At 43.0% G+C, this 14508-nt stretch overlaps 1 protein-coding gene across 3 annotated transcripts in view; it reads left to right on the forward strand.

Annotated features, from left to right (window-relative positions):
- VCAN (versican) overlaps positions 1–14508 on the forward strand; it is a 145124-nt gene that overhangs the window by 27595 nt on the left and 103021 nt on the right. For all 3 annotated transcript variants that reach the window (XM_032763421.2, XM_032763424.2, XM_032763422.2), the window contains exons 4-5: positions 12698–12872; positions 12996–13123. In XM_032763421.2, the coding sequence (XP_032619312.1) occupies positions 12698–12872; positions 12996–13123 (303 nt within the window). The remainder of the gene's footprint in view (positions 1–12697; positions 12873–12995; positions 13124–14508) is intronic.

Below are 14508 nucleotides of genomic sequence, written 5' to 3' on the forward strand. Positions count from 1 at the left end.
TTGGCGTGCTGGGGCCTGGAGCCATCCCTGCCTATGCAGACAGATGCTGGCCATCCCAAAGTTGGGCATTGAGGAAGAAGGAGAAGGCTGGGTGCACAAGAGTGTAGCCGTTGATCCACTGCCCTTGCATACTGGTAATCAGTGCCAAACATATCCGTGCTTGGGCCATGCAACTCTGTATCCAGCCCGCTCAAACTGTGAAGACCCATGTGTAGGATGTCGTTTTTGACCAAAACCTAAAACAAAGGACACAAATGAAATATTCATTTGAGAAACTTAAAATGCTATGGTATTCCCAACAGTCGTATAATCGACTCTTTCTATAACTTCTATTTTGTTATTCTTTTTTTCTGGTGTATATGATTTTCAGCAATAAAAATGAGGAGTTTCACCAAATTTGTGTGGCACATAGTAACTGTAGGACAAAAATGAGGGACATTTAGAGGTACGTCTGCACACTGCTTCCTAATCAGGGCTGTGCTTACCAGACCATTGAGCTCTTTGTTTGCTTCCCCACAATGCCAGCTTTGCAAATCTTTCCCCCAGTCCTCTATAGTTTGGGCACCTAACACTGATACAAGTCAACAAAATAACTGCCCCTGTTTTTTAATAACTCCCCCCTCACACACACACTCATTCCCATCAGTTCCTATTATTAAAAAGTTAAATCAAACATTTGACCAATTAAATCCTTCAGTGTTCCGTGAAGCTTACCACATGCAACTGTGATAGACTATTGGAGGGCACAGGTTCCAAAGGCATGAACCCACCACTGAAAGTCTCCTTTGATTTGTAAGCCACAGTCATGTGACAGCTGCATTATTGGAGCCCTTCCTAATAACACCAAGGGATTTTGCAGCCTAATACATTGGCAAATAGCCAAGCAGTGTTTCAGCCCAGGGGTGTGAAACAACAGATCTGTTTTCTTCTAATTAAATTACTCCCTTAAGAATAGTATCAGAGGGGTAGCCGTGTTAGTCTGGATCTGTAAAAGCAGCAAAGAGTCCTGTGGCACCTTATAGACTAACAGACATTTTGAGCATGAGCTTCTGGGTGTATACCCACTTGTCGGATGCATGTAGTAGAAATCTCCAGGGGCAGGTATAATATATGCAAGCAAGAAGCAGGCTAGAGATAATGAGGTTAGTTCAATTAGGGAGGATGAGGCCCTCTTCTAGCCAGTTGAGGTGTGAAAACCAAGGGAGGAGAAACTGATTTTATAGTGGCAAGCCATTCACAGTCTTTGTTTAATCCTGAGCTGATGGTGTCAAATTTGCAGATGAACTGAAGCTCAGCGGTTTCTCTTTTGGAGTCTGGTCCTGAAGTTTTTGCTGCAGGATGGCCACCTTAAGATCTGCTATGGTGTGGCCAGGGAGGTTGAAGTGTTCTCCTACAGGTTTTGTATTTGCCATTCCTAATATGTGATGTGTCCATTTATCCTTTTCCGTAGAGACTGTGCAGAGTTGCCGATGTACATAGCAGGGGCATTGCTGGCATATGATGGCGTATATTACATTGGTGGACATGCAGGTGATGAACCGATGATAGTGTGGCTGATCTGGTTAGGTCCTGTGATGGTTGTCACTTGGTGTATGATATGTGGCAGAGAGTTGGCATCAGGTTGTTGCATGGAATTGGTTTCCTGAGTTAGAGTTACTATGTGTCTGTGTGCCAGTTACTGTGAGAATATGTTTCAGGTTGTCTGTGGGCAAGACTGCCTGCCACCCAAAGCTGTGAAAGTATGGGATCATTGTCCAGGATGGGTTGCAGATCCCTTGATGATGCGTTGGAGGGGTTAGCTGGGACTTATGTTGATGGCCAGTGGAGTCCTGTTTGGTTTTCTTCTTTGGGTTTGTCTTGCAGTAGGAGGCTTCTGGGTACACGTCTGGCTTTTTGATCTGTTTCCTTATTTCCTCATGTGGGAACAGCAGCACAAGAAGAAAAACTCACAATGAACAGATCACAGAGCCAGATATGTACCAAAAAGCCTCCTACTGCAGACAAACCCAAGAAAGAAACCAACAGGACTCCACTGGCATCACATACAGTCCCCAGCTAAAACCCCTCCAACGCATCATCAGCGGATCTTGCAACCATCCTGGACAATGATCCCACACTTCACAGGCCTTGTGGTGGCAGCCAGTCCTTGCCACAGACAACCTGAAGCATAATTCTCACCATTAACTGCACACCACACCATAGTAACTCTAACTCAGGAACCAATCCACGCAACAAACCTCGATGCCAGCTCTGCCCACATATCTACCACCAGTGACACCATCACAGACCTAACCAGATCAGCCACACTATCACCGGTTCATTCACCTGCACGTACACCAATGTAATATACGCCATCATATGCAGCAATGCCCCTCTGCTATGTACATTGGCCAAACTGGACAGTCTCTACGGAAAAGGATAAATGGACACAAATCACATATTAGGAATGGCAATATTCAACAACCTGTAGGAGAACACTTCAAACCTCCCTGGCCACACCATAGCAGATCTTAAGGTGGCCATCTGCAGCAAAAAACTTCAGGACCAGACTCCAAGAGAAACTGCTGAGCTTCAGTTCATCTGCAAATTTGACCACATCAGCTCAGGATTAAACAAGACTGTGAATGGCTTGCCAACTACAAAATCAGTTTCTCCTCTTCTTGCGTTTTCACACCTCAACTGCTAGAAGAGGGCCTCATCCTCCCTGATTGAACTAACCTCGTTATCTCTAGCCTGCTTCTTGCTTGAATATATATACCTGCCCCTGGAGATTTCCACTACATGCATCCGACGAAGTAGGTATACACCCACGAAAGCTCATGCTCCAAAACGTCTGTTAGTCTATAAGGTGCCAAGGGACTCTTTGGTCCCTTAAGAATTAAATCCTTCCTTAAATTTTTCTCCATAAATATAACAAATAGGTAATTGATTAAAAGTCACTCTTGTGCTCAACCGAAAATGAGTTCTTTTAAATTTTGGATACAGCAGAATACTTTCCTTAAGTGCTCTCACCTACAGACACTGCTGCTTCTTCCTGTAATTACACTTATTGTGTTTGCCAGATGTTCAGTGACAACACTGCACTGTTCTAGTCTGTTTTCCAGTTGCTTTATTTGCTCCTAGGACAACTTTGTTGTTGCCTTTTCTTTCTTAAAACAAATAGACTCAGGGAAAAATCCTTTACAAATTTTTAAAAGTGCTAAATCTTGGACAATGGATTTTGCCTTCTCTCTCCCTGTCCAGCTGAAACAATGGAAGTCCTGTGATTCAATCTCCTTCGCCCCAGGGGGTCTTCTAATTGTTGCAGCCATTATACCGTCTTGTACATACTAATGTTCTCCTCTCTATTCATCCTGTAGGCTCCTTTATGTCCATTGGCTCCTTACTTGAAAAGCAAGAGTCTTAGACTCTAAGAATAGGTGAAGTTTACCTTCTGGATCAGAGTGAAGAGAACAAAGCATTTTCTAAGTTCCTGTCCAAGTCTTACAAATGACCAAAGGCTTTCTCTGAACATTGAGAGAGCTACTTTAAATTGGCACCCAATATTAACTCTTAAATACTACCTTATTTAGATATTACAGTGATTAGCAACATGTACCAATTGGAAAAAAAAAACATACCTATTACTCCAGACATGGGGCGAGATGGTCAGTCATTTGGAATGCACTCATGGACTTATTGCAAAATGAAATTTGAAAAATATAAATGAAGTGCTGTCATCATCCCCCCTCAAGTATTTGCTGCCTTACCATGCCTTTTTCTTTTTGCACCGAATGGCAGAGTTCATCTACAGAAGTGAAACTGTTTTAGATCAGGTCAGCCATCTATCAGAAGTGCAGACTGTTGTGAGGCGTGAATCCAAGTCGGTGTCAAAATGACATTTTTGTAAAGATTAAAAACCAGTCAGCCAAACAGTTTCATATAATTCTCACTGTACGTGTTTTCAGACTGAGCTATAGAAACTCAATATCAAGTAACATATACTGTTAAACAACTGGATCATTAGTACATACTATTAAGAATAGAACCCATTGGGCCAGATCCTCAGCTGGTGTAAATCAGCATACACCTCTGGCCCCTTAGCATCAATCTATATTACTGCATGAAGATAGTTTTTAAAAATAACTTATAATATATGCAGTATGTGTTTTAAAACCCCAGAAGCCTGGGTGTTGGGTTGCATTTCTCCTTTAAATACCAGAACCAATTTGTTGTTGCCTGTGAATAGGCTTCCCCTTAGACTCCTGTCTGGTAATCCCTTTTTGTGAATTAAGTAGCATGCATAATACTCCAGGGTACGTCTACCCAGTATCTTTATTACTGTGTGTGCTCCAGGTACATTACAACATAGCAGAAATCAGGTGGAGTGGGTTTCCTGGCTCTGCCTTTTATACTGCTTACTTTCTTCACAGAGCTATCCAGCTGGTGAGCTAATTACCTCAGTAGCTCATCAGGCTCCCTAAAGGTGCAAATGATCCCTTCTACCCTTCTAAATCAAAGTCCCTCCTGCTTTAACTGCATCCAGTACTCCTGAGGGCATTCTGTGCCAAAAAGTGAAAATTCTGCACACAATATTTTAAAATTCTGCAAATTTTATTTGTCAAAAAATGTGGAGGCTCCATCATGGTATTGGGGAGCACAGGCCACTGGCTGCACAGAGGTGGAAGATCACTGTGCAGCTCCCAACTGGGACATGGACTCAGCAGTGAGGCTGCATCCAACTTTGACAGTGCAAGGACTGGGTCTACCCCAGAAACACCTCATGACCCTACCACTCCATGCCAAGTGCACCAGGTATGGGCAGGCAGACTCAGCAAGGCAGAATACAAGTGGAGAGGGTCTTAGTGTGGGAGGATCTAGGTGTGGGTTGAGAGGGTTCTGTGTGGGGCAATCTGGGCGTGGGCAGCTCAGCAGGAATCTGGAACAGGAGGTGATCTGGTGCACAGAGGCTTGTTTGGGGGTTCTGAGTGCAACAGTAATGAGACTTAGCAGGGGGGTCCAGGCGAAGATGGTTGTAGCTCAGTGGTTGAGTGTGGGGGAGATAGAGCTTGGCAGGGGGGACTGGGTATGGGTGGGGGGATTTGGGGAGGGTCCAGATGCTGGGGGAGTGGGGCTTAGTGGGGTAGAGATCCGGGTACAGCTGATTGGGGCTTGGTGGGGTGGGGATCCAGGTGTGGGTGGCTCGTCGGGGTGGTCCAGGTGAGGAGGAGTGGGCTCATTAGAGGGAGGGTGTTTCTGAGTCTTGGGAGGGGGGTGAGGCTCCACAGGAGGGTCTGGGTATGAGGTGGTCTAGATGCACAGGCGTTGGGAGGATGGGGAAGCAGCTCCCTGTACAGGGATCCCGCCCCTGCAGCTGAGGAGTGATGGGCACAGGAAGCGGGAGGGAGGGGGGAAGAGTTTGCAGAGCTTCCTGCAGTTGGGGGTGGGTCTGACCCGGCCCCAGATGCCATACAGGGGAAGAGGAAGTCCCGTCCTCCCCAGCCAATCTGGGACTAGCAGTTGAGGGTAGGAGCCACCAGTCTTCCTCAGTCCTGCCCCCTGCCCTGTAATTTACCTCTCTGCTGGCTGCCCTGGAAATCTGAAACATACTGCTGGAACGGGTTGCATGACTGCTCTTGTGGCTTCCCTTTGTGTCCCTGTCAGAAATTAATTTTTCTGTGGGGAAGCAAAGAAATCTGCAGGGGACATAAATTCTGCGTATGTGCAGTGGTGCAGAATTCCCCCAGAAGTAACCCAGTGTCCTGGGTGTTCTAGGTTACCAGGATACTTGCTTCCAAAGGGCTCCATTTACAGCTGCTAATAGCACCCTGTCACACTGTCCCATGCCTGTGTGGGTATCTCAAGGCAGAGCTGTGCACTATTCCTCTACATGCCACTCTGGGCATGGGCATGTTGGAACTGTGCTTAGAGACTATACACAGAGCTAATCCACAAAGCCAAAGCCCCACATACATTTGTAGAGCTCAGGCAGCACAAATGGCCTGTAAACCTGCCCTAATTGTACAGCAGTAAGTTCTCCAGGTTAGGGCAATTCCTAGGGGACATAAAGCTAGCATAACTGGCACTGTGCTGTGCCATCTTAGCTCCGTCCCAGCATGGGAGTTGTGTCAGGGTCTTGTCCCACTTGGGTCCCGTGTCAAACACAGCTTGGCCAGACCTGAAGAAATTTGGAGTATTTCCATTGTTTGCATGATGCATGTACATTGCTGCAATGGAGACCAGATTCTGATCCTGTTCTCTGTCTGGGCCATTGAATTAATTGATGTAGAAAGGATTAGGGTGTTTTATACAAGATTTTTTATTTCAACTGGAAAACTTCCTTAGTAAAACATGACAATGGTAGAGAAATGAGCTAATTCAGTTTAAAGTGAATGGAAGGATAAACAAAAACAAGTCTGCAGCTAAGGTCCTTGATATCAAAAGAGGAAACTTTTAAAAAAATAAAGGGAATTAGTTAAGGAAATGGACTGACCTGAAGAACTCAAGATTCTGAATGTGGGGGGAGGCTTGGAATTACTTTACATCAAAGCTGCAAAGCTAGCTGAAGCCTGCATCCAAAGCAAGGGCGGAAAAATCATAGGGAATGCTTGCAGACCAAATTGGATGAACAAGCTTGATGGGACAAAATCGGAGGGCCCAGACAATCTCCATCCAAGAATATTAAAGGAACTGGTGCATGAAATTGCAAGCCCGTTAGCAAGAATTTTTAATAAATCTGTAAACTCAGGTGTACACCGTACGATGGAGATCTAACATAGTTCCTATTTCAAGAAGGGCAAAGTGATCCGAGTAACTATAGGATGTTTAGTTTTGACATCTGTAGTCAGTAAGGTCTTGGAAAATTTGAAGGAGATAGTTAGGATTGAAAGGTTTTCATGGTATTGGGACGATTACAAGGTTTTACTAAGTAGATCGTGCCAACCAACCTGCTCTCCCTTCTTCGGAGGTGAAGATTATTTAGACAAGAAATCGTAGATTCATTTACTGCATTCAGTAAGAGCAATTTGACATGGTCCACATGGGGGGTAGTATAAATTGGAAGAAGATGGGGATGAATATGAAAATTAGTAAGGTGGATAAGGAACTGGTAAGGGGAGCTCAGGGTCGTACTGAGAGGGTGAAAGCTCAGGCTGGAAGGGGTTATAGTGGAGTCCTCAAGGATGCGGTTTTGGGCCACTCGTATTTATCTTTTTTATGACCTTGGCACAAAGAGCGGAATGTGTTAATAAGTTGCGATGAAAAAGCTGGAGGGGTATGCTAACACAGAAAAGGACGGATACCAATACAGGAAGATTGGAATGATCTTGTAACTGGAGTATAGTAATAGGATGAAATTTAATGTGAAAAGTGAAGGTCATGCACTTGGGATTAATAATAAGAATTTTAGATTACATTGGGCGCCTATTTGGAAACAACAGAGGAGGAGAAGGACTGGGTATTGGTTGTCGCAGGATGACTATGAGCCGCAATGTGATACTGGTTTTAAGAAGCAAATGGGTTCGGATGCATCAGGTGAGGTATTTCCAGCAAAGATAAGGAGGTGTTAGTCGTTTATATAAGGCGCTGGTGAAGACCTCACCTGGAATACTGTGTGAGTTCTGGTCTCCATGTTAAGAAGAAGATGATATATCAAACTGAACAGGTTCAGCGATGGGCTAAGGAGATCCGAGGAATGGAACCTGCCTTATGAAGGGATCAAGAGCTTGGCTTGTTTGCTGGCAAAAGGCTGCGGGGATATGATTGCAACAATAACATATATAGGGGGATTAATATTGAGGAGGAGAGAGAATTATCTAAGCTTAGTACAATGTAGACACAAGCGACAATGGGTATAAACTGGGAATTAGGAAGTTTAGACTGAATTAGACGAAGGTTTCTAACCATTAGGGGAGTGAAGTTCTGGAACAGCCTTCCGAGAGAAGTAGTGGGGGCAAAAGACTTATCCGGCTTTAAGACTAAGCTTGATAAGTATATGGAGGGGATGATATGATGGGATAATTTAATTTGGGCAATTGATCTTGGATTATCAGCAGATAAGTCTGCTCAATGGTCTGTGAGGGGATGTTGGATGGGATGGATCTGAGTTACTGCAGAGAATTCTTTCTTGGGTGCTGGCTGGTGAGTTTTGCCCAGATGCTCAGGGTTTAGCTGATCGCCATATTTGGGGTCGGGAAGGAATTTTCCTCCAGGGCAGATTGGCAGAGGCCCTGGAGGTTTTTCACCTTCCCCTGCAGCATGGGGCATGGGTCGCTTGCTGGTGGAATCTCTGCAGCTTGAAGTCTTCAAACCACAATTTGAATACTTCAATAACTCGGACATAGGTTAGGGGTTGTACAGAAGTGGATGGGTAGGGTTCTGTGGCCTGCTTTGTGCAGGAGGTCAGACTAGATGATCATATTCATCCCTTCTGACCTATGAGTCTATGAGTCTATGAGCTCAGGTTATTATGAGAAGGCAGAAAATATACAAGGAATGGCAGATGAGAAGGATTAGCATGGAAAGATACTTCTTGGAGGTCAGAAAGTATAGGGGAAAAGTGAGAAATGCCAAAAGCCAAGCAGCGTTAACCTTGCAAAGGAGGTTAAAAACAGCAGTAAAAGGTTCTATAGTCATATAAATTAAAAAAAAAACAATGAAAGAAGTGAGACCTCTAAACCCTGAGGATGGAGAGGAGTTTAAATATAATCTAGGCATGGCCCAACACCTAAATGAATACTTTGCCTCCATTTTTAATAAAGGTAATGAGGTTCTTAGGGCTAATGGCAAGGTGGGTAATAGAAATGAGGATATGGAAGTAGAAATTATCACATCTGAGGTGAAAGTCAAACTCAAACTTTTAAATGGGACCAAATAAGGGAGCCCAGATAATCTTCATCCGAGAATAGTCACTTTCCTCTCCGGCCCTTCAGCTTCCTGCCCTCTCTCCTCTTGGGCCAAGTTTCTCCCAAACCCTAGTCTCTGTGGAGTCCCTCTGCTCTGCACAAGCCAGGTTTTCCTTTACCTAGGGTCTTGGTCTACTGGCCCACCACTGCACTTCTCCAAACTGCTCTCTGCTCTAACACCAAACCACTCTGATTCAACTCCTTCCTCTGTGTGATTGAAACAGGATTTTTTTATCAGGTGACTGACTTCAGGTGCTCTAATTGGCTTCAGGTGCTGTAATTAATCTATAGCAACCTCTCTTCCCTCTACAGGGAATAAGGCTCTCATCATCCTGGGGCTTACATATCTCCCATCTATCACTCTCCTGCTGCCGCTGCTCGGTGTCCCCATCAGGGTCCCTTTGTTTGACCCTTTAACTGCACTCCCGTCCCTGTTATTTCATTACTTGTCCCCTGGAATCTCTTGGTTTCCAGGCCCAGTGGATCCTCCCTTAGGCTGGGGGGAGGTCCTTTAGCAGTGGGCGGGCAGAGCCCACCCACTTCCTGGATCCCAAAAGGATCACTCTCCTGCTGCCCTCTGGCCATGCTGTATCACATAGAGCAACCTGATTCCTTCCTTTGAAAAGATAACTCATTTTTTAGACAAAGGAAATGCAGTAGATCTAATCAATATGGATTTCAGTAATGCATTTGATATAGTTGCCCATGGAAAATTATTAGTTCAATTGGAGAGGATGGGGATAAATATGAGAACTGAAAGGTGAACAAGGAACTGGTTAACAAGCAGACAATAACGGGTCATATTGAAAGGTGAACTGCCAGGCTGGTGAGAAGTTACTAGTGGAGTTCCTTGGGGACTGGTCTTGGGACCAATCTTTTTTTCACATTTTCATTAATGACCTTGGTACAAAAAGTGAGAATGTGCTAATAAAATCTGAGGATGACACAAATCTAGGATTGCCATTATGGAGGAGGACCAGAATATCATGCAAAAAGATCTGGATGACTTTGAAAACTAGAGTAAAAGAAATGAGATGAAATTTAATAATGCAAAGTGCAAAGAAATGCACTTAGGGACTAACAACAAGCATTTTTGCTATAAACTGGGGATTTATCAGTTGAAAGTGAGAGAGGAGGAGAAAGACCAGGGAGTAATTGGTGGGTCAGAGTCATCCTGTGATCAACCAATGTGATATGGTCATGAAAAAGGCTAATGCAATCCTAGGTTGCATCAGGCGAAGTATTTCCAGTACAGAATAGGATGGATTAATACCATTGTACAAAGCACTGGTAAGACCACTTCTCGAATATTGTGTACAGTTCTGGTCTCCCATGTTTAAGAAAGATTAATTCAAACTGGGACGGAGCAGAGAATGGCTAGTAGGATGATCAGAAAACTGGAAAACATACCTTATGAGAGGAGACTCAGGGAGCTTGACTTGTTTAGCCTAATCAAATGAAGGCTGAGGTGAGATATGATTGCTCTCTATAAAGACATCAGAGGCATAAATGCCAGGAAGGGAGAGGAGTTAAGTGCCAGTGCTGACACAAGAACAAATAGATATAAACTGACCATCATCAAGTTTATGCTTGAACTTTGATGAAGGTTTCTAACCATCAGAGAAGTGAAATCCTGAAATATCCTTCCAAAGGGAGCAGTGGGGGCAAAAAATCTAACTGGCTTTAAGACTGATAACTTTATGGAGGGGATGGTATGGTGGGACTGCCTACAATGGCATGTGGCCAATTGGTGACTGCCCATATTAAAAATCCCCAACAGCCAGAGGTAGGACACAAAATGGAGAGGGGTCTGAGTTACTACAGATAATTCTTTCCCACTTATCTGCCTGGTGGGTCTTGCCCACATGCTCAGGGTCTAACAGACTGCCATATTTGGGGTCAAGAAGGGATTTTCCCCAGATCAGATTGGCAGAGACCCTGGGGGCTTTTTGCCTTCCTCTGCAGCGTGGGGCATGGGCCAGTTGCTCGTTTAAACTAGAGTAAATGGTGGATTATCTGTAACTTGAAGTCTTTAAATCATGATCTGAGGACTTCAGTAACTCAGCCAGAGGTTATGGGTCTATAACAGGAGTGGGTGGGTGAAGTTCTGTGGCCTGCAATGTGCAGATCAGACAAGATGATCACAGTGGCCCCTTCTCGCCTTAAAGTCTATGAATCTATGAATGTATACCATCTAAGGTTCACATTTAGACCTCTGATTATGACAATTAATTCCACAGAAGCAACTGAAATTACACCAGATCTGAATTTGGCCTCATGGGCAAAATCATTTCTAAAAATTGTAGACCTACTTTAATCTGCAGTTTACTAATTGTCCACTTTCGAGTTCATACAGAAAATAATGGTCTTTTCCTGCTTCTCAGCAAAGTTTTAATGGCAAATAAGTGTAGTGAAATCTCATATTACAAAGGCGCCATCATGTTTTCATAATATATTAGAGTACATTAACGAGCACATAATTAAATATTACAATAAAATTAAAATTTCAAAATAGAAGAACAAGCACATTTTGTAATATATTTACCTTGCATTTTTATTAAACACAGAGATTTATTTGCTAGTTCATAGCTCTTAGTAATATGTAATTGATACTTCGTGATTAGTGAGGTTCTACTATATAGTATTTTTCAAAGATCATCATGCAGCATCCATTGTTGTTTAACGTTAAAGGCATGGCAATAGGGAAAGAATGATCTTGAAGATTAAAAACAAACAAAAGATTTCTGCCCATTGAATGTTAGTACACTTTTTCTGTCGTAAGAACATAAGAATGACCATACTGGGTTAGACCAATGGTCCCTCTAGCCTATTATCCTCTCTTCTGACAGTGACTGGTGCCAGATGCTTCTGAGGCAATGAACAGAACAGGGCAATTTAGCCATTAGTTCTACTCTTAGGGCTTGGCTACACTCACACTTCACAGCGCTGCAACTTTCGCGCTCAGGGGTATGAAAAAACACCCCCCTGAGCGCTGCAAGATGCAGCACTGTAAAGCGTCAGTGTAATCAGGGTGGCAGCACTGGGAGCGCAGCTCCCAGCGCTGCACGCTACACCTGTAAAGGATGTGGTTTACGTGCAGCGCTGGGAGAGCTCTCTCCCAGTGCTGCCGCTCTGACCACACTCACACTTCAAAGTGCTGCCGCGGCAGCCTCCAAAATTCCAAGTGTAGCCATACCCTTAGATATGCATGTGCAGCTGCTGCTGCTGTCAGTGGGATCTGCACCTATATTGAGAACAGAATTGGCCCCTAACTAGAACTAAACTTTTTTAAATGCTCTGAAGTTTTTAATTTTTATTTTCTAAATTCTGCCAATTGCCATAATCAGGAATCCGCAAATACAAGGAAGCTTTATGTAGCTTGTAATATTTTTAGTACATAAAAGAAAATATAATTGTATACAATATAAAAAATGACCAATCTTCAGATGTTTATAAATAGTATTATTATGTTTGTAACTAATTTGGGCTGCAGAGACAGACATCATGTAGAGATCAAACCAGGGACCTTCTTCACCCAAATCACAGGTTCTGATTGAGCTAAAAGAATTTATCCAACTCTGAATAGTAGTAGGCTGTTATCTAGTCATTAGTGGCCGTCACTAGAGGGAGACATGATCATACTTACTACTGAATATCCTGAATATCCTGTAATAGCATGTTGTTATTATTGTACAAAGAGGGAGTCACCTTATTCTTTTTTTTATTATTATTTTATCAGGATAATATTACAGTATAATGAATATAGAAAATGTGATGCAATTTGTGTCACTACCATGAGTTTGTTGTCTTTGTAGGTGTTGTGTTTCACTATCGTGCCGCAAGCAGTAGGTATACCCTGAATTTTCAGCATGCTCGGCAGGCTTGTCTGAATAATGGTGCTGTCATAGCAAACCCTGATCAGCTGAAAGCTGCATATGAAGATGGATTTGAGCAATGCGATGCTGGTTGGTTGTCTGACCAAACTGTTAGGTGAGTTGTTCAAATGACTTTTGATAGCATTTCCCAGAATTAATTGGCTTGAGCTGTTCATACTTAAAATGCAATAAAATGTTAACATACTGTAACAATAAATATGAACTTACTGTATTTCAGATATCCAATCAGGCAACCCAGAGTTGGCTGCTATGGAGATAAAATGGGAAAGGAAGGAGTTAGAACATATGGATTCCGTCTTCCCAATGAAACTTATGATGTATATTGCTACGTGGATCACCTGGAAGGTAAGATAGCCCCATGTTTATGTTGCACTTTGAAAGCTAAAATAATTGGAGAATCTAACATGGCAAGACAGTAAAATAAGAACTTTTGTATAAAGTTATCAGAGGGGTAGCCGTGTTAGCCTGGATCTGTAAAAAGCCGACGAAAGCTTATGCTCCAATACATCTGTTAGTCTATAAGGTGCCACAGGACTCTTTGTTGCTTTTTGTATAAAAGACATCCTAGTTATTTTGCATATGAAAAAGAATGGTTGGATGAAATGAGCCTATAGTTTGTGGCATAGCAGGCCTTAATTAAAGGAGACTGTGGAGGTGGTGGTTCACAAATGGGTATTCAGGTTTGGAGCTTCTATAGTTAGTGACAGTAGTCCTTAATGCAAAACTGCTATTGGAACATGTCCTCACATTTTTAGAATGTTAAAAAAAGAAAGATACTTCAAGAAATGTTTGTAACATTTGGATGTACTGCATAGAATTAAAGATGCATATATTTTACATACTAACTGTATTATGGTTCCTAAAGTATATAGCTAAGGTGTTTACCTATCTGTAACTCCAGAATTAGGGTAGATATTAAATGCCAATCCAAGCTTAATGTTGAATTTTGGAAATAAAAGGCTTTCACAGTAGAACATAGTTCCAGTGAGACATGTGCAGCATGTTTAGTAGAGCTGTCTTTGATTCCACAATATGACATCAATTCATGTGAAATTTGTCTGTGGAAGGTCTCCTAGTTCAGAAGAACTGTTGTGGGTCCATTGCGTGGGGGATGGAAATTGATGAAGCATGAGAGCCGAGGGACTTTGAACCTCTGTCTATAGCAAACTTAGATTCTGTGCCAGCTCTATGAAGATCAAAACAGCATGGATTTGGGGGAGAGGTGTGAGATGTTAGGGTCCAAGGGCCACAGATCCCACATCGTGTTGCAATCCCCGCATCCCCTACTTCAGCTATAGTTAGCATAGTTAACTACCCTGCACTTCTCTTGTGGGATTGGGGCGTATTTTAAATACTAGATACTTCCATGCTTAGGCACTATACTAGCTGACACAATATAAACTTTTAAGATATATTTAAAGATAGATTTTCTCCCTGCTCTCTCCACCTCCATATAGACTTATACTCAGCCTTTGTGCTGTGAATTTTACCCTATATGCAGAAGTCCACAGTAACCAGACATAGATTCATAGACTCTAGGACTGAAAGGGACCTTGAGAGGTTATCGAGTCCAGTCCCCTGCCTTCATGGCAGGACCAAATACTGTCTAGACCATCCTTGATAGACATTTATCTAACCTACTCTTAAATATCTCCAGAGATGGAGATTCCACAATCTCTCTAGGCAATTTATTCCAGTGTTTAACTACCCTGACAGTTAGGAACTTTTTC

This window comes from Chelonoidis abingdonii, chromosome 6 (assembly GCF_003597395.2).
Source record: "Chelonoidis abingdonii isolate Lonesome George chromosome 6, CheloAbing_2.0, whole genome shotgun sequence".
Lineage (NCBI taxonomy): Eukaryota > Metazoa > Chordata > Testudines > Testudinidae > Chelonoidis > Chelonoidis abingdonii.